The sequence below is a fragment of the Thunnus thynnus genome, chromosome 13 (assembly GCF_963924715.1).
Source record: "Thunnus thynnus chromosome 13, fThuThy2.1, whole genome shotgun sequence".
NCBI lineage: Eukaryota > Metazoa > Chordata > Actinopteri > Scombriformes > Scombridae > Thunnus > Thunnus thynnus.
Window position 1 is genome coordinate 563559 of NC_089529.1, and position 27374 is coordinate 590932.

The 27374-nt window shown below is 40.6% G+C and overlaps 1 protein-coding gene across 1 annotated transcript in view; it reads left to right on the forward strand.

Annotated features, from left to right (window-relative positions):
• Positions 1-3674: 3674 nt before the first annotated feature.
• LOC137195111 (kin of IRRE-like protein 3) overlaps positions 3675-27374 on the forward strand; it is a 289828-nt gene continuing 266128 nt past the window's right edge. Inside the window, exon 1 of the mRNA XM_067607187.1 lies at positions 3675-4320. Coding sequence (XP_067463288.1) covers positions 4272-4320 — 49 coding nt within the window. The 5' untranslated portion in view covers positions 3675-4271. The remainder of the gene's footprint in view (positions 4321-27374) is intronic.

Here is a 27374-nt window from a genome sequence, read left to right on the forward strand (position 1 = left end):
ACATCACGGTCTGTAGTTCTAATGAATGGTAAGTAATATTTTTAGTGATGAGGCTTTTTTCATTTGATCAAGGCCAGGTGTGCTGTCATGCTGATTTGAGCATGTTCTAAATGTCTAGTTGACCAATTGGATTGCTTGGTCAGAACTACGTGTTGTATAATTACAATTAACATATTACATTCATGATCTATATTGACCTGTTCCTTGTTTTCTCTGGGAGTTATGACTGCTGACTCCTACGATGTTGTCGTTAATAGAAGGTCAAATCTGGAATCAGTTGATGTGGACTTTCAACCCAAAACACCAACAGGAGAATGAACAATAACGATCATAGATGTTTCCTAACTACCATCACATCAGAATGTAAGTGTGCCTCTCATTTACATTTAACGTAATTATATGATATACACTATACTGTGTATATATGTACACACACACACATTTGAATTTTTTATACTTCTAAACATGTTTACCATTTAACAAAAGCTTCTACAAGCACCACGCTTAACATCCGAGGAACTGAGACTGAGATGCAAGAATGCTTGGTGGCAGACCACACATCTAAAATCAAACTGACTTTATGGGAAGAACAAATTACCAAATTACATGTGGGCAAATGCTACAACATCTAAAATGTCTCTATATGCATGAAAGACACTGCTATAACCCTCACCTGCACAAGAACCACAGTCTTCATTGATCATACAAATCTCACCCTTCCTGAAGAAATGGCACAAACAGAGGACCATGAACCACAGCTTCATGTTGCCAACAGCACCATTACTGCAGTCCATCTGAGGGATAAAAGAATCTGCAAACAATGTAAAGGCCACCAGACAACAATTGACTGTTAAAGCAAAAACCATCGCTATGAAGGATGCAAATTATTGCAGCATACTTCTAAATATGTCCCAAACATCAGCGGAACCATCATTCTTGACATGCAAGACAACACCCAACTCACACTAACCATGCCCATGTCTGTGCTAAAAACATATCTGGAAAAAACGTTCCAGATGCACCTGATATCAGATGTACAAGACATTGAAGAGCATTTTTCTTGATTGACACGTTTGAAGTTCAGTACAATTCTGAAGAAATCCTGACTAGCATCCACCACATTCCAACACCCAAAGAAGTTGATGATGTGTCTCAAGTTGAACAAAAAACTGTCAGCTGTGCCAACAATGACGTGGATGACATGAACAACTTCGATGTAGATGCACTCTTCCAATAAATCCATTTCATACCTACATTTCATACTTAGCACTTTTGCATGTCCATAATCCTGTCTGATGCTGTGACTTTTTTATAGTGCACTGACTGACTGAAACCAGACAAGTATGTTGCACCTCTTAAACTGAAAACTTGTACAACTCAAAAATAATGTTGTCATTTGTATTGAAGTTGAAGGTAAATGATTACCAGACATTTCCACACTGAAGTTTATTTTGACACTGTTTGAAATGAAAGCAGTATATCCTGCAGGAAAGCTCAAGCTGTTTTTTCTTTTGATTTACTGTAAAATGCACATTTGTGATGCTGTGAATTCATAGTCATTCCTTGTCCTTGGTGCAGTACTCACTCATGGTTGTGTTTGACATTGACAGGTGGCTATCTCTTGGGAGGATTGCTGGATGTTTCATGTGTGGATGAAAAGTAACGTGTTAAGTGACCTCCCACCCTGAGGATTACTCATCAAGATATGGATTCACCTGGTGCAACTTGTTTGCCTTATCCATGGTCTTTATCTATTTCTGCTGCTTGAGGCTCTGTATTTCCTTGGAGAAAGATGCATTTCAAGCCATTCTGATAACAGCAAGCCTTGTCTCTTTAATTAATCAAAAATCTCCAAGGTCGTAGCTTCACTGGACCTCAGCTTGAGAATATTTGGCTCCTTAACACATCTAAGTCTAGCAATGGTTTTTACTACTCTTGTCTAGTCAGAAAACTTGTTGAGGCAACCTAGCAATGATCTTTTTTCCTTTGCATGAGAGTCATGAACATGAGCAGACCTCTGACATGGCATCACTTCCTTCATAATAAATTGGTGACTAACTCCAATGGCATCATCATAGACAATACATGGGCAACCATAGTCAACTACACTCCGTCCTAAGTCAGTTTTCTGTGCGAATATCCTTACCAGACACAACTTTTCATGGAAGATGGAAGGAGAGCTTAGGGACAGTTATAGCCAATCAGAAGTTCAATGTCACAACGCTGAGGAGCAATCTTATCTGCAGTGTGCCTCAGATGAGGCCATGTTTTTGCAGTCTTTGGTGTGGGAATATGATCAGTTAGCAGGATGGAACTCTTGTGTGTAGGTCACTGGAAGAATGATTTCTTCTTTGAGTAGAACCCTCTAACTTGCAGACCAGAGAGTTTTCTACATGGTACAACTGGGTGTCTTGAAGCCATTGAGAGTTTCTGCTGTCTCTTCTAGGATGAAAATAGTGTTGTTCTGGGTGTCAAGGAGTGCATATACAAGGACTTCACTTTCAGGCTCACTTGTGGTTGATACCCACACTGGAATGATTGTGGATGTGCAAGTGATGTTGGTGTCTTGTATGAAGATAACATTATATGTCAGATATTGCCTCACTTGAAATCTCTGTTCCCTTATATTATGAAGGCTCTATCTTCCTTTCCTTTGACTTCTCTAGCTTAGGCTTTCTTTCCTCCTTTGTATGTTCTTGATGTAAGCAAGTTGGGTGTCTTTTCTGACATTTGTTGCATGTGTTTCTGTTCTCACAGTCACTTGAGTGATGATCAGGCTTCAAACAGCTGAAGCACAACTTGTTAACTTGAACAAACTTAGGCCTTGATATCTTAGGTCTTTCAGCTTCACTTGGTTTCAAGGCAAGAAGGGATGTCACAGGATTGCAAGCAATCTTGGTTTCTCTCATTAGAAACTTCACAAACTGACTAAAGCTAGGAAATTTCCTTGTTTCATCTTCAACCTGTATGACTTTCCTGTTCCATCTTGAAATCAGCCAATCAAGAAGCTTCGCAAGGATTCTTTGATTCTCATTGCAATCAGTATATCTATGTTTATCATCTTGTATCTATGTCTTGCTGCAAAACCAACTGCCTTCCAGGAACAAATAAAGTTGAAAGCTGAAAGTAGATTGAGTACCTCAAGGCCTTTAATCTGAGGAACAGCAGCTTCACAACTATGGAGGAAGACCAAAAAATCCTTAACTTCTAGACTGTCCTTGAAGCCTATCCTTGGCCATGTGTTAAGCTTGTCTCTAAAGGATTTAGTGATGAGAAATGAGTTTCCATACCTCTCCACTAAAATGTCCCATGCTACATAGTAGGCAGACTCTGTGCCCAATATGTCCATTTGATAGCTTGGAAGGTAAGTGGAGATGAAACCACTATGTGAAGGAATGTGTCAGAATTGATTTGAAGATTTTACTGATTACTTTCAAGGGATGGATAGATCTGACATCAAGCTATTTGAGCTTTTACCCCATATGTACTGAATGACTGTAGTCTTAAGCACCTTAGGCAGGTTCATATTGGCTGCTCCTAAATTGACATGAAAACATGTAGAAAACAATAAATCTTTAATGTCCTTTTGAGACTATTTGTTTTTCTGCCTATAGTCTAACAAAAAAGCAACACACAAAAAACAAACACAATTCTCATTCTCTTACAAAGCTGGATGCTTTAAGAGCTCTATGTGCTGATATTGCCCCTTGCTTTAACTTAAATTCCATTTTCAATGTCAACAAATACAATAAATATTTTATTGTCAATATGTACAAAGTGCTAAACATTATGTTACTGTCCCATTAAATGATAATGCATGGCAGATCATCCAGGAGATTTTTTGCCTCAGTCTAGACCATCTAAATGGCAGAGAGGCAGATGAGCAGGCGGAGAGAGGGAGGAGCCAGCCTCTTAAGCACTTTCCTCACTGACTGAACCATAGAGAGAGTGAGATATGCAGGGACGAGAGAGGGAGCTGGTGAACAAGAGAGCAGAGCCAGAGAAGTAAAGCAAGCCTGACGCACGGAGAGTGTACAGCAAGGAGGAGAGCAGAGAGAAAAAGAGAGACACTCAGCAGGGAAGACTGAAGGTGAATTGAGAGTTAAGACAGATAGAAAGAAAGGAGAGAGAAACAAGAAGACTCGGAAGAAGAGGTGCTGAGAGAGAAGGCTACAGTGTCTCAACTCACCACACTCTTTCTATCCCCACTGGTAATTCTGGCTCATCATCAGCATCTCACAAGAATACGTGTGTATACTCTATCTGCAACAATGATTTCCTGGCTGCTGCTTCTTCTTCTCTGCTGTTTTGCCAGCACCGGTAAGTGAGCAAGGCTTTTTTCTTTCTCAATTTCCCCTGTCACTGACTGCAAGTTTGGATGCCATTTGAAGCCTCACTCTGTGTGCAGCTGGTGGAGCTCTGAGCAGCAAGCCGTTTTTCAAGCCCCTCTCCTTTGGGGCATGATGTAATATCAGCTTAAGTTGCTTTAGTGAATTGGTCATTGGTTGTTTGTTTTTTTCACATCAGTGTAGAAACCCCCCATCCAATGTCCTGCTGAAACTCCCGCTAGGCTGTAATGTCTCCCTGGAATCTCCTTTTCTGAAAGTGATGTCTCAGTTTATGTTCATTGAGTCGAATTTATGCTGGTGATTAGGAGAAAGATTTGGGTAATTTGCTAACATGATGACTACAGGAGCTAATAACCTGAAGAAGATATAAAGAGTACAATGCACAGAAGCGCATTAAGAGAAGCTGCATTATCTGCTTCATTGCAGTCTGAGAAGTTCTCTCATAACCCCCAAATGTTATGCAAATTTTGGCTCATGAATACAATTCTGGTAGAAGGGAATTTAAAAACCAATATATATTCCAAAGTCCTTGATTCTGTGTCTAATTGCTATATATACATTATCACACACAACACATGCTGTAGTGTATATGTATATAAGACAGTCTAGTTTCTGGTTATTCAAGTCAGCATTAATTTCCATGATACAGTCAGAGTCTGTGGTTGAACAGACTGTATGTGCATGTTTGTTCCAGCCAAAGTTTTCTTTTATCTCATCTAAGCACTCACTGCCAGTGCAATAAATTGTGAAAAAAAGGAGTAAGTTAAGTGAGAGTTAAAAAGTGCTGATTCGAGAAGCTGGTGTTATTGATTTTTGTTGCCCCTATCCTGTGGCTAGTGATGACTTCCCATTCGCCACAGTGAAGTCCATTCACTGAACCTGAAATGACTGGCTACATTGCTGCAATGCAAGTTTGCAAAGTCTAGAAATGTGGCTTAAATATCTTGTAACAATTGAGATCATTGTTGCTGTAGGTACTCATTTTGGAATCAGAAAAGAGTGAGAATATCCCTTAACACCAATTCATCTGCATTATTTTTGTCTGCTGTAACCTGTAACACCAGGTAACTGCATGAACAACTGTATACAAAACCTTTTGGGATTTTTTTGTTCTTTTTGAGTCAATGAAAGCTGCAAGTCACACAGAACCTGATGCCAAATACTGACAGCCGGAGCTTCCTCAGCAACACTAGTAAAGCTGTATAGACACACTGTGAGATGAGGTAGAAACTTTCTAATACTCCTTTAATCCTTTAATAAAGCATCATGCTATTCTTCCCATTCCCGTCTGGCCATGGGATTCAATCTAATTCACCTGTTGTGTCAATGACTTTTTGTTTTAACTTGCTCCCTCATCTGGAGTCCCAGTTCTAAATGGATATCCTCAAAATGTTATTGCTCAACTTAATGTTGAGGTTGAGTGTTTGAAGTCAGCCATTTGTGACTTGTGCTAGAAAACCTTCCTAGTCAGGCTGAATCTACACACTCTCACACACACACATATAAACACAGTAGGCTGTGGCACATCACCACTAATTTGAATCTGACACTGGTAATAAAGCCTTTAATATAGCTCTCAGTAGCTCTCTTTCAGGCACTGTACATCAACCCTCAAGAGGATAGCAGCTTTATTGCCTAGTTTTATGAGCATATGAGTGTGTGCTGGTGTCAGAGCAAACTGAGTTGACCCCCCTCCCACCCCCTTTTGTAAAGTGTAAGCCTGAAAGGGGGCATTCGCCACAGTTTCTAAATGACTGCTTCATTTCCAGGTGCAATGCTTTATAGCACTGCACTCCCCAGTTCACAACACAAAAGGGTTTTTGTGTTGAAAATTGAGCAAGTTCCCAACTGCTTCAGCTAATCTGCAGTGTTTGGGAATACACAGGTGAGATCAACTAGCCGCAGAGTTAGTGGGATTCTCTAATTAGGGAGGCTGCACATTTTTGTAGCATCCTCGCGCTGCAACTGTCAGAACTTGGACAACCTGGAGCCCTGTTAATGACCCATACACTCTACGCCAGATCCCCACGCTCAGCAAAACTTGTCATCTTGCCATTTAAGGAGATTGCAGGTGATCAATCTCTTTATGCATGCAGATGAGCCCAGGCCAACACATGCAGCACATGCATGCCCACACATACAAACTGCTGTCACTTCCCCTTTTGACAAAATTAATAAAGTGTGCTCATTACCATTTCTTGCGTATGGAATCACAGTGCGAGGACATCAGCCGGAATGAAAAGAGGAGGGGAGGAGAGAAAGGAAAGAGACAAAGAGACACTGCCATCTGACTCTCCTTCTGGAGATGGCAGCCTTCCTCCTGTGTTCTTCCGTCCTAGGATGGCTTTGGCACCAACAATTCAGCACAAAAAGTGGGACAGAGAATGAGTGTAGGAGAGACAGAAGCCTACTGAATGACATGTGGAAATGGATGCCTCAGTGAGGACTTTTGATAAAGTTTAAAGGATGAAAGTCACAGCCCTTGGTTTAAAGAGTTTAGCTCTGTTTAGTTAATATTCAGATTGTGTTTCTCAAAAGTGCAAAAGGTACCTTCTTGTTTTGATGGTAGTAAAGACTTCATAACCCATAACTCATGCAGTGTAATTGCACTAATAATACATTCAAGTCATGTTGAATTGATTGTAAATAATTGCAATGATGCATTTGTGGCATCTCATTTAATGATAATGGAATATTTTTCTTTGTTGCAGCCCCAGTTTCTAATTTAGACTTGTGAGACAGCTGGACTTTAAAATAAAAAGTTAGAGAATTTTCATATTTGGTTCTTGAGCTCAGTACTGAATTTATGAAGGTCTTTATCTTTGTGATTGTCAAGGACAATGTTGGTTCATCTAGCTGAATGGAGGAGTGGTAAAAGGAATCTATACCTGTATGGATTGTGTGTGAAGTAAAGTCAACACTTATGATTCAATGTTTGGAGACAGTGAAGAGGAGGAATTATTTTAAAGTCCTATTACAGTTTTGAAGATTGGGGATATTAGCAAACCACCTGACAAGAAAAATAATTATATTAAAATACAAAATCTTAACATTTTCTTCATTATCTTACACAATCTCTCTCTCTCTCTCTCTCTCTCTCTCTCTCTCTCTCTCTCTCTCTCTCTCTCTCTCTCTCTCTCTCTCTCTCTCTCTCTCTCTCTCTCTCTCTCTCTCTCTCTCTCTCTCTCTCTCTCTCTCTCTATATATATATATACAGTACTGTGCAAAAATTTTAGGCATTATATTTATTCATGACATGACAATGACCCCAAGCATACAGCTAGAGTCATAAAGAACTATTTTCAGCAACAAGAAGAATGATGAGTCCTGCAACAGATGTTATGTTATGGCGCCCACAGAGCTCTAGGGGGGCCCAGCTCTCTCAACATCATGGAGTCAATCTGGGATTACATTAAGAGGCACCTGAGATGGCCTAAATAATAAATCCACAGAAGAACATTCTTTCTCCAGGATGGTTACAACAACCTACCTGCAAGTTACCATGAAAAACTGTTGAAGTGAACTGAGGAGAACTGCTGCTGTTTTAAAGGCAAAGCTGCTCACAGCAAATATTGATTTCATTCTTGTTTCTGATGTTTACTCAACTTTGTAAGAAGTTAATTGATAAATTAAAACAATTTATAGCAATATTTTTGTAAGCATTCTCACTTTACTTTTAGGGCCTAAAACTTTTGCACAGTACTGTATATATATATAAAATCCCTCTCTCAACTTGGTGGTACATGCTGTGTAGAGGCTTGTCCCTGATGGTTCCTCTTCCTCCTCTGCATCAATGGGTTTCTGCTGCCTGAGGTATTCACTTAGCAGCTCATCTTTGGGGGCCATCTTCCTGATGTATTACTTGGTCTTGGTTGTTGCATCCTGGACAGTGGCTCTGATGCTCACCAGTCCTCGGCCTCCCTTGTTCCGTTTAGTGTACAGTCTCAGGGTGCAGGACTTGGAATGAAACCCTCCATGCATTGTGAGGAGCTTCCTTGTCTTGATATCAGTGGCCTCTATCTCTTCCTTTGGCCCGCTTATTATATCTGATGACTAGCAGGGTGTAAGTGTTGATGGCTTGTATCTTTTACTTCCCATTCAGCCGACTTTTGAGGACCTGCCTTACTCTGTGTAGGTATTTGGCTGTGGCTGACTTCCTTGCGGCCTTCTCATGGTTCCCATTTGCCTATGGGATCCCAAGGTATTTGTAGCTGTCCTGAACATCTGCAATGCTGCTTTTTGGTAGTTCAACCTTTCAATCTTGTCTTCAGTCTACTAAATATGAATGATCTTGCCTATTGGCCTCTGCTTGTCATTGGATGAGTGTGTTGTTCTATTGTATTTATTGGGACTATGTGCAGTGTTAAACATAAATGTTAACATGTGATGTACTGCACCAGAGTTAGCTTAAAGCTAATTTTCATCTGCAGTCCCTTACAATTAAAACATATCACAGAACAATAACAAACAGTACAAAGCAAAAATCACCCAGGACACATAATACAAAATACAAAGCTACACACAATGGCACATCACATACACCCACGATGTCAACTAGAAATGACTACTGTAAACTTGTCAAATTAATATTAAAAATTATTAAATTAAATTATTAGATTAAAATAAAATTAAGATTATTTGTGTTCATGAGAAGACTATGAAATGAAATTTAGATTCACTGGTTACAGAGCTTAGAAGTTTTTAGCAGATTTTTAAATTTGGTTTTGAACTCTTTTAATTATTAATGACATGAATATGAAATTTGCATATTATTTATGATAGTGTAAAATGTTCATACCTATTTGATCTAATTTTGTTGTTCATGTTGAGTACATCCCTGTCTTTTATTAGTAGTGAGGAAATAAGATAATTAAAATGAGACCCAAGCTCTGACAATTCGTTCCTGATCCTTTATTAAAAATCAACATCTTTCAGTCTTGCATTAGGTTATTGTAAATTCTCTTTATTCCCAGTGCTTAGTGTTTGATGAGCAATTTAATTCTCATCTCCTTCTCAGTTGATTATATGATGAGCAATCAGTGCTGTTATCCATCAGGACATCAACCTGAGTGAACTTTCCCTTCAACTCAGAGCAACTTTAATAGAACATGTACCTCCTTTATGTATCTTTAGTGGTTGTTGTTGTGAATCGACGGCAAGATTCATTCAGGGATCTGCAGGACTTCACCTCCAGATAACACTGCTGTCAGTCAAGTGAACACACCATGAGACAACACTTGAACCCTCTCTCTCACCCGTTGTTGAAGAAGATAGGGGTTCCCTCTAGGGGCATGGCTGTTTGGTTACCTCATCTTTAGAACACAGGAAAGCTATGTATTGACTTTCCCAGTGCAGCATGATTTTGCCACACATCTTTAAATAACTTACTGTTCATCATGGCTTGATTTTTAAGGTTAGACTTTTAATGGTTAGACATTTTGGGGCACTACAACATATGGTTCGATACAATGGATGTTTGTGATTGCTGACAATGATGTCAAAACATGAAAGAATAAAGCAGCAGGGAGACGATCTGTTAGGGTTAGGGTTAGCCAATATTGAGCATCTTTGAATGTCTAAAAATGTTTAAGAATCCTTCCATAGAATTTTTACTTGGGTTTGGAGACAAAGAGAAGCAGAATAACAACAATAATAACAATAACAATAACAATAATAGTAATAGAGATGTGACTAGCAACAACAAACAGCAGCAATAGCCAGAGAGGGACACCAACAGGACTGCAAAGTTTTGGGCCAGATCCCAAGGTTTCCTGAGAGATGAGAAAGCACAAAAAACTCTAGGGAAGAACCTGAGTTAGTAACATGCATTAATGTTAAATGAATGCATACAGATGGAGAGGAGGAGGAGGAGAGAGGAACTCAGTGCATCATGGGAAGTCCCCCAGCAGTCTAGACCTATAGCAGCATAACTAGGGGCTGAGCCTGGTCAGCCCTAACTATAAGCTTTATCAAAAAGGAAAGTTTTAAGCCTACTCTTAAACGTAGAGAGGGTGTCTGCCCCCTGGACCGAATCTGGAAGATGGTTCCACAGGAGAGGAGCCTGATAGCTGAAGGCTCTGCCTCCCTTTCTATTTTTGGAGACTGTAGGAACCACCAGTAAGCCTGCATTCTGGGAGTGCAGTGTTATAGTGGGGTAATAGGGTATTATAAGCTCTTTAAGATATGATGATGCCAGACCATTAAGGGCTTTGTAGGTGAGGAGAAGGATTTTAAATTCAATTCTGGATTTTACAGGAAGCCAATGCAACAAAGCTAAAACGGGAAAAATGTGATCTCTTTTTCTAGTTTTAGTCAGTATAGCAGCTGCATTCTGGACCAGCTGGAGAGTCTTTAGAGACTTGTTGGGGCAGCCTGATAATAAGGAATTGCAATAATCCAGCCTAGAAATAACAAATGCGTGGACTATTTTTTCTGCATCTTTTTGAGAAAGGATGTGCCTATTTTTTGCAATATTACATAAGTGAAAGAAGGCAGTCCTTGAGATTTGTTTTATGTGGCAGTTAAAGGACATATCCTGATCAGAGATAACTCCCAGATTCCTTACAGTGGTGCTGGAGGCCAGGGTAATGCCATCTAGAGTAGCTATATCATTAGATAATGTGTTTCTAATGTGTTTGGGGCCAAGTATAATAACTTCAGTTTTGTCTGAGTTTAGAAGCAGAAAATTGCAGGTCATCCAGGTCTTTATGTCCTTAAGGAATGCTTGGAGTTTAGTTAACTGATTGGTTTCATCTGGCTTCACTGAATCATGAAGGTCTGCATAGCAATGAAAATTTATGGAGTGTTTGCTAATAATATTACCTAAATGAAGCATATGTAAGATTTATAGTATTGGTTCAAGCACAGAACCTTGTGGAACTCTGTCTAACTTTTGCGTGCATGTAAGATTCATCATTAACATGTACAAACTGAAATCGATCTGATAAATAGGACTTAAACAAGCTTAATGCTGTTCCTCTAATGCCATTTTAATGTTCCAATCTCTGTAATAGGATGTGATGATCACTTGTGTCAAAAGCGGCACTAAGATCTAACAGGACAAGTACAGAGAGAAAACCTTTGTCCAATGCAGTTAGGAGGTTATTTGTTACTTTCAACAGTGCTGTCCCTGTGCTATGATGCGCTCTAAATCCTGACTGAAAATCCTCAAATAAACTATTGTTGTGTAGAAAGTCACATAACTGACTAGCAACTGCTTTCTCAAGGATCTTAGAGAGAAATGGAAGGTTAGATATAGGTCTATAGTTGGCCAAAATGTCTGAATCAAGAGTAGATTTCTTCAGAAGAGGTTTAATTACAGCTACTTTAAAGGACTGTGGTACATAACCTGTTACTAAAGACAGCTTGATCATATCTAGTAAAGAAGTGCTAACTAAGGGTAAGACTTCTTTAAGCAGCCTAGTTTGGGATTTTAGTAAACCTTAGACAGATATTAATGTAACTGACATTACTGCAGTTTGCTGACCATGACTCTTATGCTGCTGTTACTCTATGTTTTAGCATGTCACAGATAAACATTTCAGTGGGTTTACTATATAAGTAAAACAGGAAGTAAACAGTGAATCTCACCAGACATGTTTGTTATGTCCTCCTTGTGGTCCCATTTCAATTGCTAACAAATGTTGATGTCTTAAAAATAGCTGAGTCAAGAGAACTTTGGGATATTAAGATAAAAAGCAAAGTGGCATTATAATGTAATTGCCACAGTGGTTACATGGTACAGTTAGGCGGGTGTCATTTCAGGCTTTACACACGGACATTCAAGCTGCAAAGTAAAACTTCTCCACAGCCTTCTGATACAAATATCATGAGTTCTGTCAACATTGTCAACAGGCTGATATATGTTTTTTAGTAAAAATCCAGAATCGGTGAGCTGATGAATCGCTTCAGCCATAGCAGAAATGTCATACTGAAGAGGGGTTTCTCACCCTCAAAGCCACTCCAGCCTTAAACCATTCATTTCCACTACAACTGCCAAGGTTTGCTATTTACCTAAATCCATCAAAGGGTAAAATTTACCCGTGCGCCTGGCTACTGAATATCTAACACTAAAAAATGTACACTGTCATTGTATTAAGGCATTGTCTTCACAAAGGCCGTCACAATAAATCAGTCTAAAATGACACTGAAAATGGGTTTTAGAAGGATTTGCATATTTGGGTGGTGTGATATTATTATAAAACAACATTCATCACATAATGAGATAACCCATGTTATTTAAATGACCAAACTAACCTAAATACCCACAATATACAATAACGAGCCATGATAATAACAATAAACAACCACCACACTTATGGGTAATTTAGGCATTTCAACAATGTGTGAATAAGAGAACGTTACCAAGTGTGGGCATGCGTGTGTGTGTGCATATCAACTTGTGGGTGATTGCAGAACATGCTGTATCTTCTATTTCTTATTTTCTTGGATTTAAGATATTGTCTGTGGCAATCATTTCATCATTCAGTGGCCCAGCCAAAGCAGCGTGGGGATAAATAGTACAAACATCAACATATTTTTTCCTATAATATTGCAGACATGAATCTTGTTCTCTTTCTCTTTGGGGGTGGCTGTGGCTTAGGAGGTAGAGCGAGTCGTCCACTAATCGGAAGATCTGCGGTTCAATTCTGGGCTCCTCCAGTCTGCATGTCAATGTGTCCTTGGGCAAGATACTTAACCCCCAAATTGCTCCTGATGGCTGTGCCATCAGTGTGTGAATGTGTGTGAATGATTAGATTTCCTCTGACGGGCAGGTTGGGACCTTGTATGGTAGTCCCTGTACCCATTCAGTGTATGAATGTGTGTGAATCAGTGAATGTGATTCGTAGTGTATAAAGCGCTTTGAGTGGTCAGAAGAGTAGAAAGGCGCTATACAAGTAGAGTCCATTTACCATCTCACTGAGATCTATGGCCATGTTGCACTTTATGGTTCCATTTGCGTTTTCTGGCACTGCTTGGAGGCGGCTGGAGTAAACAAACAGCTGCAGCTATTGACAGAAATGTTGTGCACAGGCCAATGTATTTTGTGTTGCAGAATGGCAGGCACTTTGAAGAACTGCTGCTTATATGGTGCTGCTGATATGGGGAGTCAGTGTTCGCCCACATTTTCTCAGCACAGTGCTATCTACGTGGACAGAGCCTGCTCTCTACATTGTTGATGTAGATATCTGTGTCTTTTTCTTTTATCACTTTATTCATAGCTAGACTCATTCACTCTCACACCAATCACACAGACACACTCGCACACACAGCTGTACACACTGCACTCATAGTTAAGGGCTTCTTCAGATGAACAATGGAGCAAATGGGTTTTTGTTTGCATGCGTATATGTGTGAACATAAGCATGCGCACTGCATGGCTGTGTGAAAAGAAGCATGTGTTTGGTGTAGATCAGTCCTCACAACACCAATTACAACCCTATGCTTCACTTTTGCAATATAAATGTAAATCACCCTTTTAACTTATACACAAGAACTCCTGGAGGGGGAGAGAGGGAGACATGGAAAGCGGGAACAAAGTACCTCACCTCCAGATAATGATGTGTTTCCTTGCCATTACCATGCAGCCCATCACCCAGTGGACACTTATTTAAGGATTTTGTTGTTTATTCCAGTCTGGTTGCTGCATAAAATAGGCTCTCTCCCTGGTTGGCTGAGTGGACCAGGAGATAGCTAGTCAGTAAAGTAGCTCAGTCACTCAGTTTGCTGACCAGTGTCTGCATCCTAGAGTGCCTCAGTGGCATCATGATGCTCTTGTCATTAATGCTCGGCATTTGTCTGTGATCTGACACCCATGAGGCACAAACTCATCTGAACACGCTCCATTTAATCTTGCCTCATTATTTTTCCACGCAGTAAACTGGGGGTAGGAGGGGAGTTTTGATGCCATCTTTTTAATGGGGAGCAGAAGCAATCACCATGGGAGCTTATAATAAATGTTCTCCGCATGCTTTCTTTGAACCCATCAACTTCAACATCTGCAGATCTGGAAGGCTGTGCTCAGCAAAGACCTTTCTAATGAAGTCCCTTCTGATAAGGCCTGATAAAGTTTGCTTCTGAAGTTTTTGGTCCAATATCATGAATGGTTTCAGGCATGCTTGGGTTCTTCAAAGTCATACCTCCCTGGCTGGGTAAATAAGATTGTTCGATGGCAGTGACAATCATCGTTCCTTTTAAATTGGTACTCAGCACCTGTCTGTCTCTGGGAGGTTTATGAAGAATTACAACTCCTGTTTTACAACCACTGATTAAATGTCTACACACACCAAATTCTAACAGATCAAGTGATCAGTTAATCCAAATTTCAAAAAGTTAATATTGCCTCCCTTGATTTGATATTTAAGGTTGAATTATAATCACAAAGCAGTGGCAGGCGCCATTATTGTAATGCCAATCATTGCTGTTATTTATTCATGTTGCAGACATGTGTTCTATTTAATACTTGGGATGGGAAACCCTTTACAGACATTGAATCAGATGCAAATAAATGCAAAAATCAGACTTAAAATAGTTAAACATGTATACTAAAATTACGTTTGTAATAAAATAACAGATGCTGGAGGGCAGATTGCCCACAAAAATTCAAATTAGTAGTTGTGCTGAAGTTAACATTCATGACACTGATCCAAAATGTAATGCTAGCAGCCACCTGCTTATAAATATTATATTTATCTCCATTTTTAAAATACATTGGAAAAAAATGTCAGCAATTAGGCCCATGAATAATATGCTAACATTATACTTTTATCTCCTTGGTAGTACTTCCTTATACACAGAGAGCCTTTATTGCTCATGATAACATCAGCTGTGTCTGCTAGCAAACACTGATGAAAATATATGTAATTTTTTAGATGTCGCTTATTACTTTCTCATTTAAGCATCTGCTTTTCAGTCATCAAGGCAGGGTTTCCCACCCTGAGTGGGATTGACTGTTAATCAATCATGGCTGCCTTCTGAATAAACAAAATGACAAACTACATATTGCACAAATCTGTCTGACTCAGTAGGCTCATTCAGCTAGCCACTCACTGCTGCTTGGCTTAGGCCTAAGTGTTAAACAGCCTAACATGAGCCCCACCACCCCCATATCCATTATCCAGCAGGTACAGAGTGGGCATAACTGTATGCCTCCTTCTTCATTAGGCGATGAAAACAACAACAAAAATGACAAAAAATGATGGCCTTACACAGAGAAGACAAGACTCCAGCCAAGATTTGGTCAAGGTCCACAAGCCTTGTCACAGTAACTGAGTTGAAAAGTGAGGATGAGAAGCGAGTCAGGCTCTCAGGGCATGCTGGGGGAGAGTGGAAGTTGACAAACAGCAAAGCCCTTGGACTGACAGTGTAGTTTATTGTAGCCTTATCTAAAGTGATAATGGGACCACTGAGGGTCTAGTAATGAGGGATGAGTGGGAGGTAACCTTATAAAAGGCCCTAATGTCAGATCAGATAGCTCCTAGAAAAAGGTGGAGGAGCATACTCTCAATATTTTTCTCTCTGCAATGCAGAAGGGGAGAAAACAACAGACTTGATTTAGATGGGGGTTGCTTTGTGGAAACGATGCCTTCTCCACACAGAAGTTGGGTTGCATTGGAAGAGCAAGGGAGACAACTCCACTGAAAATAAGCTGAGTATCTTGGTTCAAATGATGGGATGGAGAATTCTTTTTCTTCACCCCCCTATTTCCCATTTCAGATTTGCACCATTTTGGCAGAGTGTAAAGAGGTTGGAAAGCAGTGGAGTGTTGAGGCTGGCTGAGAGTGGGTACCAGATGGATGCATTTCTCACAGATGATGGTCAGATACTGAAGCCTTCCAGCGAAGCCTGTGGCTCCGAATTTCTTTATCTTTATTTCCAGAGTTCACTCCAATCCCCCATAAGAACTACATGCAATGGTCTAATCACCATCATGAGAGCTGCAGTAAAAATTCTTATCTAATCTTATAAAATGTTTTATCTTTTTGTCTAAAACACTTTTGATTTTTTTGTAAAAGTCTAAACCTAATCCTATGAATGAATATTCCAAACCTCTGCTGTTTCTTTGTAAAAACGGTGTAACATGCTGCAATACCTGCATAAAGTGACTACAAACTTTGTCAGATATTGTAAGGAAACAGGTTTATTATGAAACAGGTTTCCTCTGTCTTCCAGCTAATGAGAGTTTTGCTATAAATATTGTTTTCATGACTCTCAGGAACCCAGGATGTTTATGGCTTCTGGTCTCTGTACTAAAGACATTTGTTTACAGCATAAGAAAATTAAGACACCCTTCTGAAATAGTAGTACGTATTAAATCACACTCTTGTGAAAACACAGTTATTAGTACACATCCCACAATCCAGATGTAATGAATTAATACATTATTCATCTGTTGCCATCAAAAAGCCTGTCTAGAGAGCGGAAGAGCTGGTATCTGAAATATGTTTGCATGTGCATTATAGAGGTAGTGAAACCGTGCCCCCAATCATTTTTCACATCCACACACATATCCAACATCGTCACATCAATATTCTGGGGTGTAGAAGCTCCACAAGCTGTTTGAGAAGTCTTATTTGCTGCTTTTGGCAAAACTGGTAAAAGATAGATCATGTAAGAGAATATTGAAATCCCTGCAAGGTTAATAGCTTCACTATGATTTTATCCACTGTAAAAAACAGTCAAAATACAATGTTATTTGACTTGGCAAATGTTGCTTTTTCCTGGTCAGACAGTTTTATTCTCTATCACTTGATCATTTCAAATCCTTGTAAACACTACTACAGCAGGAGTCTATCGATCAATTCCAGCATGTTCTAAAGACAGGAGTGACACATTTAACATCAAACAAATAAAACACAATCACATCACCCCAGTTTAAGCCTCTCTGCAGTGGTTGCTGGTCAGTTGTAGATTTTATGATTTTGCTGAAGACTTTTATGGCCCATCTGGGTTTACCTTCTGACTAGATTATTGATCTTTTAAACTCATGTGAGCTGAAAGGCAGCCTGAGATCCTCAGGCAAAGGTTTTCTAAGCTGTTGTATAGGCTTAAGTCTCCAGTTGCAAACCAAGACTTTCAAATGGCTAAGAAAACTTTGCCTGAGGATCCAAGGCTTGACTCCATCTCACATGGGCTTGAAAGATTGATGATGTAGGCAATAGGGATGTGCAGAGGGCCCAGTATTTGCATTTGTATCTGTATTTGTTGAGGCAGCAAAATTATTTGTATTTGTATTTGTATTCAAATAAAAGTGGAAAGTGACTTAAAAATCCTGTTTTTGTTTTTATTACACTTTTAATTTTAGAAAATTAAAGTGTTACAATAGGTGTTCATGAATAAACTACCTTACGAAGGAGGTCCCCACAACGAGTCTCGAACTGGAGTCTCCCAGATCATAGATGACTGCGCTGACTACTGAGCTAAAACTTTGCAGACAGACCTCTACCTATTTATACACCTATAACAGAGACAGCACACCATGTAACGTGTAGAGTGGAACTTCAAAGGCGATTATTGCTTTGCACTTTTCATTTATTGCCTATTTTTTACAACCTCACTTTATGGAAAGGAGAAGGGGAAAAACAGGTTATGGAGAGTCCCTTGGGAGCACTTTGCGTGTGTCAGTAGCTCAGCTTTATCTCAGGGGAACACCCCCAACTCCAGGAGTGATGTCCATATTCGGAAATGTGCATCATGCAGCAGGTGGATGTGACTCCCCTCGTTGAGACTTGCTGATAACAGTGGAGCAGAGGACAGAAGACTGAGATAGTGATGTAATCAACATGCGCACTGGTACTTGACAGATTTTTTTTTCTTCCTGAATACAAAGAATTTTTTAAATATTTGTATGAACAAATATTTGTAAAAAAAACCCCACTATTTGTGCTTTGCCAAATAACGTATTTGTATTCGGGCACACCCCTAGTAGGCAAAAGGTACATAGGCAGAGTCAGCTCCATTATTGTTATTATATTTATGATGTAAAGCTTCATGGAGTCTCTTTTTCCACACTTAACAAAACCCTCAATGTCAAGTATTGACTGAGGTGTGGATTCATCTTTTCTTTAGTTATCCACATCAACCCCGTATTAAAAACAAAAAACATGTGGCATTAGTTAACAGCATGATGCTACAGATTGAGTTTTGTTTGTGGGTTGTAGATTCTTCACTTTATGATGGTTTTCCCAATATATATATGCAATATTTCCTTCTCTAATACTTGGTATGTCTTTTTATTATTTTGAATTCCATAATTGCTTTAGGTATCATCATAATCCACACAATATGCTGTCAATTTCATATACAGTATAATCCATCCAAATCTGACATACAGTATGGAAGTGGGTTCTTCATTGTGACAGCAACATTATGTCAGAATCAAATATTTCTTAGAACAGTCCTTATATATGTATGGCTACACACTGAGATATGGCTCAGTCGACCAGTCTATGCTGCACTGGTTCTTTTAGTCTCCCACTGTTTCATCCTCTTTCCATTAAAGTGGATGATCCAGATTTTTTCCTTCTCCCTCTTTCTTTTGTGATGGCCTTTTTAAGATACCACATTTCCCTGCCTCATATGTATTGGCCTCCATCTATGTTGGGGCTGGGTTCTGCAACCCCTGCATTGAGGCCTCATTGAAATTCATTTAAAAGTCACGGACCAGCAACCTGGGGCTGCCCTCCAGCCCAGATTGCGCCTGGCTTTGATGATGTGACACAGCTTAGCTGTAATAGTAACAGTTCTCAAGGTCTCCAGCATGACTGCAAAGGCTTATCAGGAAGGGCTTTATTAAGGCCTGGCTGGCTGTTAGACTCAGTGCAAAGGAAATTAAAAAGGTCCACTGCTGACAAAAAAGGCCTAATGTAAATCAAGAAGAAATGATCATGTCGAGGGGACTGGAGGGAGCAGCAGTAATGTTATTATCAGAGAGAGACAGTAACAGGAAGAAGGGTAAGAAGGGGCTGGTGGGGGCTACTAATGCTACTTTGTCAAATGAGTTTGAACTATGAAACACAGGCAACATTTTGTGTATATGATCAGTGTAAACATTGTGTTAATCACAAGGAGTGGATGGGCTGTGTGTCAGGAGCAGAAAAAGGCATGTCCTTTTCATCTGTTGAAGGAAACATAGTTGTTCTTGTTAGTTATGATGTGGAACATAAACCTCTTAATTAAAGGTTTGGGAGAAATCTTAGTAGTTTTTAAATTAAGTGAGTCACATGTTATGAACATCCCAGACCTATTCATTGTTGTTATAGTCCATTAAAGACAAAGTCAGATGATAGGTGTGTTTTGAGACATAAAATAATTTTCAAATGTTCAATGTTCAAATGAAAAAAGTGTCCAATGTAACGCATCATTACACCATAGATGTGTGACATAAAACCTGTTTGTAGAATTGCTTGTGAAGGTGGGACCTAACAGACTGGCAACTAAATGTACATGTAAGAAAAACTACAAATTAAAACATCACTTAGAATCATATCGTTTGATTTTGGCATTGAATGTAGGTTGTTGGAGTCAAAAGAAAAGAAAAACAAAAACGCCAACACACATCTTCTTTTTTTCTTATAGCAATTTTTGGGGAAAGAAATAACAAAACATAACTAACATACATAACTTCTGTTTTAACATATCTCATATACCTTTCCATGAAACAAAAGGAAATTACAGTTTCTCTTTGGAGTGCAAAGCCAAAGAGTAGCAGGTCTTGGCAATTGAGGTTGTTTATGACTCTTGGCAAGGTAGCACATTGCTCCTTGAAGTTTCCTGTGGTTTGCCTTTGTATGAAGCTCTGAAGGATTGCCTAAGAACTCTTCACTTAATGTTGAGAGTGTCTAGAGGCATGGGCTGTATTTGAGGTCAGTGCCAACCTAAAGTTAAGGCTACTTCCTAAAGGCCAGAGAAGAGAGTTGAAAACATGTTGATGAGTGGATCCATGGCTGCTTCACTACTCTAAAAAACTGTATGTTGAATAAAAAAGGAAACAACAAACCTGAAAATAACATCACACATATTTATTACTAAGCTTTCAGGTTAAATGAGAAAGCAGCAATAAAAATGCTGCACTGCGAAGGTGTCACATTGAGTTTATCAAGTGGAATGCTGAATAGAAGGGGAGGGGTAGGGGAGCTTTGGCATGCCTGGCATCTCTGGGGGCGCAGGAACTCTGTCAGTCTGATCATCTCACATGCAAGGCAGCTAAACTTGGGAAATGGAACCAAGGAATCTATCTGTCTATGAAAATAACTCTTACTGGGAGAGAGTGGCATGTTACAACAAAACTTTGAGAGGTGAACTAACTGCACATCTGCCTCCGATTTTACACTGTTTGACCAACAAAACATTTAAATACCTCATTTTGCCTTTATTTTCCTTCCCTTCTTTTTTCTCCCTCCTCCTTCCCTCTCTCTCACTTTATCTCCCCCCTTGCACCCCGTGGGAGTACGGCACTTGTCAAGCCATATAAAACTCAAAAGTCTTGACATGACAGAGCTGCTGCGACTCATGGGGTCTTTGAAATCATTAACAGACAATGGCTTGGAGATTATAATGGCACTCAAACCTCCCGGTGCTCCATACAATTCACAGTTGGGAAAATCTCTGTAGCAGGAAGACTTCTAATTGAAAAAATAGAGAGGAAGTAGATAAATCAAGCAAAAATACTTCACCATAGTGGAGAATGTGATGATTCCTCAGACTATATGTATAAGAGCAAATTTTATAATCGGGAGCAAACACATTTTAAATTTATTCATGGGGCAAGAATATTGTATTTTTACTTTTTAATATTTGCTTACACTGAACTTTCTCTCATAACTTTGTAACACTAGCAGGTATTGAGAGAGACTGGTAGCACTGAGTGATTTTAGTGATCTTGCCTTGCTTTGTAAGCACCCTGGATGACCCGAGTGTATTTATTGGGCCCAGTAAATACTTCAAAGTGGTTTTCCCAATAATTGCATGTGCTAGGGTGGAGTGAAGACTTTTATTGACTTTACCCTGCCTGTACAAGCATACTCTGCCTCCCACCACAGCCTTAACTCTCTTCCCTCTGTGGGATAAGAGGGATAAGTCTATCAGTGTGCATATGTGTGTGTGCAAATCCACAAATGTCTGATGATTGAGAGATGCATTAGAGATCCGTCTCACACGGCTCAAACCTCTTACTCTCTTTCATTCTCTCTTAGCGCTAAATGCCACCACAGCAGAAAAAAACTCACTTAGGATTAAAAGTCATTTAGCTGAATGAATTGAACTTGCAAGTGCAGAAATGTAGCCTGCAGCTAAAGCATCTTCTTGCATAAAAAATCAGAACAGGAAAATATCCATATTGTTGCCTAGACCAGAAATTTAAATGCTGCTTCTGTTCACTGATTCTCTAAAACTATTCTCTACACACACAATTGCATTTTAGTGGCTGCATTGTTCATACTTGGTAGTAAAATGAATCAAAACCCATTACAGCCCTGTATGTTATATTCCCTATCATTGCAAGGTCTGTAATATCTATGAAAGAATGTAATCAGTTATACATTCAGGAGGTTTGCACCACTGAGAGGAATTTAAATGGCTGTGCTTCTGTCCTTGTGATGCTAAATCATCTATCATAAATCCTTAGTAGGTTAGGTATATTGGACACATTTTCATTTCAGGGGCCATCTAAAGACAACTGCTTGCCATGTTTTATTTTAACATGTATTTCCTTAGATGTATTTGTTAGAGAATGTTTGCTGAGTATGCATCTTTTCACTGTTTCCTCTATTTCTTTTTTTCAGTTAAGCCCTGAATTCAACAGTAAATCAGAGCTTGAGATTTAAGAGACAACCTTTTAACCGCAGTATATGTATATGTAGAGAAGTGATAAAATGAATTGAAAAACGCATATATATGTACAGATGGCTGACAAATTAAAGGAAAACCGGTACAGGTCTGAATGCTTGACCTCTACAGTGAGTGGATCTGGTGGCATTTTTCTGGCATGGTTTGGGTCCACTTGTCCCCTTAGAGGGAAGGGTCACTGCAAATCAATACAAAGTTGTACTGAGTCATCACCTTTATTCTATGATGAAACATTTCTCGAAGCTATTGAGCAGAGTTTCAGGAGCAGGACCACACCTCAACCCACGCCACTTTATACATAAATACCATCAAACTCTCTCCTCTTCTTCCGCTCTCGTATTCTGCGCCTCACATGCATGCAATCTCAGTCTAAATTCCCAGAAACAAGATCACGCTAACGTCAGAAAAACTTGGACAAACATTGGAATTTCTATTCAAAAAGTCAACTCATCATGGATCACGAACTACAGATCAACACGTCCGATTCGGACAAAAAGTCGTTTGAAACTGGCTCTCCTCCAGCCACGACAGCAGTCAGACCAAAGCCGAGCGGTGCTGCTGCGTTCAGCGGTGCTGCTGCGTTCAGCGGTGCACATACTGGCCTTGTGGCACCTCCAATCATGCTCCCCTACTGTGACTCTCCACTTCACGGCAGATCTCAGGCCTCCTTTCCTCCGTCAGCAAGAGCCGAAAACCATGGACGTGACAGTTATAGCCGTGGGAGCAGGCAACTTCAGTTTCTCCTCATCAGCTGCCTCTCCACAGTCCGCATTATTACCCATCATGGTGAACCCACGGTGCGCCCTCCTCTGATTCGGCTGTTTTTACATCCACAAACGGAGCCTGACATCAGAGACTGAACTGTCGCCTGTCTCCAACGATTCCTGTAAGGGTAGGCGTTCCCTTCAACCACAGTGACAATAAAGTCATTTCTACTCAGCGTCAACAGCAATCACCGAACCTCCCACGCGTCCAGGTTTCATCGCCAGAGCCAATCATCGCCAGAGTTGGCAAGCGTGACCTGCATCATCAGCACCCCCTGAAGGGGGCCAGGTCGTATTTCCCCCGTGCAGCAAACATTGCCATAACTTTTCTAGCAGCCTTGAGTTCCTCACTCTACACAAACTTCCCAGTAAACAAACCACCGGCACCGGGATGCCAGGTTCACAAGTTTCCCTCATTCACCTCAACAACCCTTTTCTTGCCTAATCAATTTAAAGTCATTACTGGCAGCAGGATACCAGGCTCTTATCATTCTCTTATTCTTTTAGTAAATCTCCAATTACTGGCACTGGGATGCCGAATTCCTGTTCATCAATTTCATTTCACCTCTTTAGTAAATCTATGCTTACTGGCACCGGGATGCCAATTTCTTATTCTATTCTCCATCAATTTCATTTGACCTCTCTAGTAAATCTATGTTTACTGGCACCAGGATGCCAGTTTCTTATTCTACTCTCCATCAATTTCATTTCACCTCTCTAGTAAATCTATGATTACTGGCACCGGGATGCCAATTTCCTGTTCTATTCTCCATCAATTTCAGTTCTCTTTAGTAAATCTATGATTACTGGCACCGTCTTGCCTTTTACTAATACAACTAATCTAATGTCATTTCAGTAAATTCTATCATTATGTGTGCTGGATTGCAAGTTAATAATGCAACTAATCAAACATCTCTTCAGCTATGTCCATTGTTGGGTTGTAAGTTACTAATCCAACTATAACATCAATTTAATAACAACCATAATTACTGGCACCAGGTAGCCAGTTACTTATTTACGTCACCTCAATAAGGTCCATTGTTATGTGCATCAGGTTGGTAGTTACTACACAATTAATTTAAAGTCACTTCAGTAATGCCCGCCATTACACGCACCGGGTTGCAAGTTGCTAATACAACTAATCTAACTTTACTTCAGTATTGTCTGCTGTTGCACCAGGTTGCAAGTTACTAATACAACTAATCTAACATCACTTCAATAACATCTGCTGTTAAATGCACTGGGTTGCAAGTTACTAATGCAACTAATGTCACTTTGGTATCATCTGCGGTTACATGTACCACATTGCAAGTTAGTAATAGAACTAATCTAACGTCACTTTCGTAACTTCCATCGTTATGCGCACCTGGTTGCCAATTACTAATAAAACTCATCTAAAGTCACTTGAGTAATGTCTGCCAAGCTGCCAAGTTTATCAACATCAACCTCAGCAGCTTACATCATCCAGGGTGAATGATACCGGGATATCAGTGCCCCCCGCCATCCAGCTGCAGCAATCTCAACAGCCAGCCTTATCAGGGGAACCTGCCACCGGGATGCCAGCACCCCCCGCCATCCAGCTGCAGCCATCTCATCAGCCAGCCTTATCAAGGTAACCTGGCACCAGGATACCAGCACCCCCTACCGCCCACTTCCAGCAATCGCAGCAGCCAGCTTAGTCGGGGTATATGGCACCGGGATGTCAACGCCCCCCGCTGCCCACTTTCAGCAACCACAGCTGCTAGCCCTAGTTGGGGCATCCAGCACTGGGATGCCAGTGCCCCCTGCCACCCACCTCTAGCAACCGAAGAAGCCAGCTTAGTCGGGACATCTGGCACTGGGATGCCAGCACCCCATGCTGCCCACTTCCAGCAACAGCAGCAGCCGGCCCTAGTTGGGGCATTTGGCACCGGGATGCCAGTGCCCACTGCTGCCCACTCCCTGCAACCAAAGCAGACATAGACCCAGACAACATCAGCTCTACATTGACGCTGTTCTTTCTGCCGGTTTTTTGGGGATTCCCATAGTAGATGGTGGTTCTCCTCCAAACGGCCATCCGAAATCACACAGTTGCAGAAAATTCTTCAAAACATCCCCAGCTGTTCATGAGATCTACCCAGCCATCATTGCTTCACGACAAATACAGTGTAACCTACCCATCGTTCGATCTTGTCACCATGTCAGTTTCATTATGTACGCCCCTTCCGGGACGGCCATCAAAACACATACCATCCATGTTTACCTTAGTGGCATCAACTTCTTCTCAAAACTCCTAACTGACAGCTGGGCCCGGTCTCCAACCATTCTCATTAAATTTCACTCCTCAGAGGACTTTTACACCAAGAATGAGCTAAAAATCCTCACCACCTACCCCTTACTGCCGACTTGCTGTCAGCCAGCATCCACAACATCTGCTCCTGATATTACATTTCTCACGCTGCTCATAACTTAGAAGTCACATTCTCACTTGCATTCTTCGGCTTGCTCATATGCTTCAAATTCACTGCCTCAACTTTTCACTCCGACCCAAGCTGCCATGCCTGCTTTTCAGACTTATCTATTTCTCAGATGACACCATCTCCCTCTCACTCAACCCAACCAGTCAAGGCAGATGGCCACCCACCTAGAGCCTGGTTCTGTTCAAGGTTTCTTCTGGTTAAAGGGGAGTTCTTCCTTGCCGCTGTCGTTAAGTGCTTGCTCATGGGGGAATGTTGGGTCTCTGTAAATATAGAGTATGGTCTTGACGTGCCACTTCAGCCTTCATTCAATTCATGGGCCATCGTTCCTCCCAAACGTATCATTGCTACACCCATTCAGATCTCAAAGATCTCAGATCCACTCAATCTTATCTAAAGTAACTGGAGGTTTTTGGGGGTCTGCAACCGGTTTGCAGACATTAAGGATGATTTCCTTAATAAATCATCCAAATGCATTTTGTGGATGGTGTGGTCCTTGCTAGTGATTCGAGGCTATTGAGCAGAGTTTCAGGAGCAGGACCACACCTCAACCACACCACTTCCGGCATTCCTATAAATACCACCTAACCCTCTCCTCTTTTTCCCGTATTCTGCGCCCCCTGTTTCTTCCTGATTCTTCCATTCCTTTGTAGGGTCCTGAGGGGGTCCGCTGTTGCCCGGGTGCTGCAGCAGATTCCCCAGAACTATGCATATCTATTGTTTTCCTTAATAAATCATCCAAACACGTTTTGTTGATAGTGTGGTCCTTGCTAGTGAATATCTTGATGGGAGTGGTCTCTTCCAGGATGACAATGCCCCCATCCCTATGGCACAAGGGGTCACTGAATGGTTTGATGAGAATGGAAATATTGTGAATCATATGCTATGGCCCTCACAGTCACCAGATCTCAAATCAATTGAACACCTATGGGAGATTTAGGACTGACCTGTTAGTCAGCGCTCTCCACCACCATCATCAAAACGCCAAATGAGGGAATATCTTTTGGAAGACTGATGTTCCATCCCTCCAGTATGGTTCTTTGGACTGACCTGTTAGTCAGCGCTCTCCTCCACCATCATCAAAACGCCAAATGAGGGAAAATCTTTTGGAAGACTGATGTTCCATCCCTCCAGTATGGTTCTTTGCACTTTTTTCTTTGCATTACTGTCCATGTGTGTGCAGCAATTGTGGAGGTGCTGAAGATTCTCAGCCATTGTTTGAGTCTAGTTTTATCTGGATGGAGTGTTCACTTGCTGCTGTTTTGGACAGTTTTGTGTTCTGCTGTTAAGCATTGACTTTTTATTTCTTCTGCACAGAAAATATTTCTTGCCAGTGAGTGACCATTCCTGACATCGCAAATGTATATTGTCTGAGGACATGTGATGAGACACTGTTGCTGTCTCAATTTGCAATTACAATTGATGAAATGGTGTTAAAACAAAGTCGGATGCTATAGTTATTGGTATTAAGCTCTGAGAGACGCAGGTGAATGGTGGATACCCAAATTGCTCTGTAGAGAGGAAGCCATTCTTTTCCTCCCCTCCCTGAAAATTTCCTCATTGATAACTTCAGCCAGCCAGGGCATTGTCATCTCATCATGTATTTTTCCCCCTTTTTCCCACCAGGAGGTACAGTAGTTGTCCTCAACTGTTGTCCTGTTATTTCCCTCAGCCCACAGCACCTCCCTTGCCAATCATTGTCACAATGGACACACTGCCACTGTAAAATAGACGCTGTCAAACAGAGCTTTTGAAGTGACAAATGATGATAGTGTGGTTGCAGCGATCCCAGCGGTAAGAGGAAAGGTCTCTGCCTTACTGCTTCACCCAGAAACATCAGACGGCAGAGAGAGAAAGTGTCAACCTCCATGCTTTGCTGTGACTTCACTAGGGAACTTTGATCTTACTGGTAAATTCACTGCCATTAGACTTGATGATAGAGAGAGATACCATAGTAACCT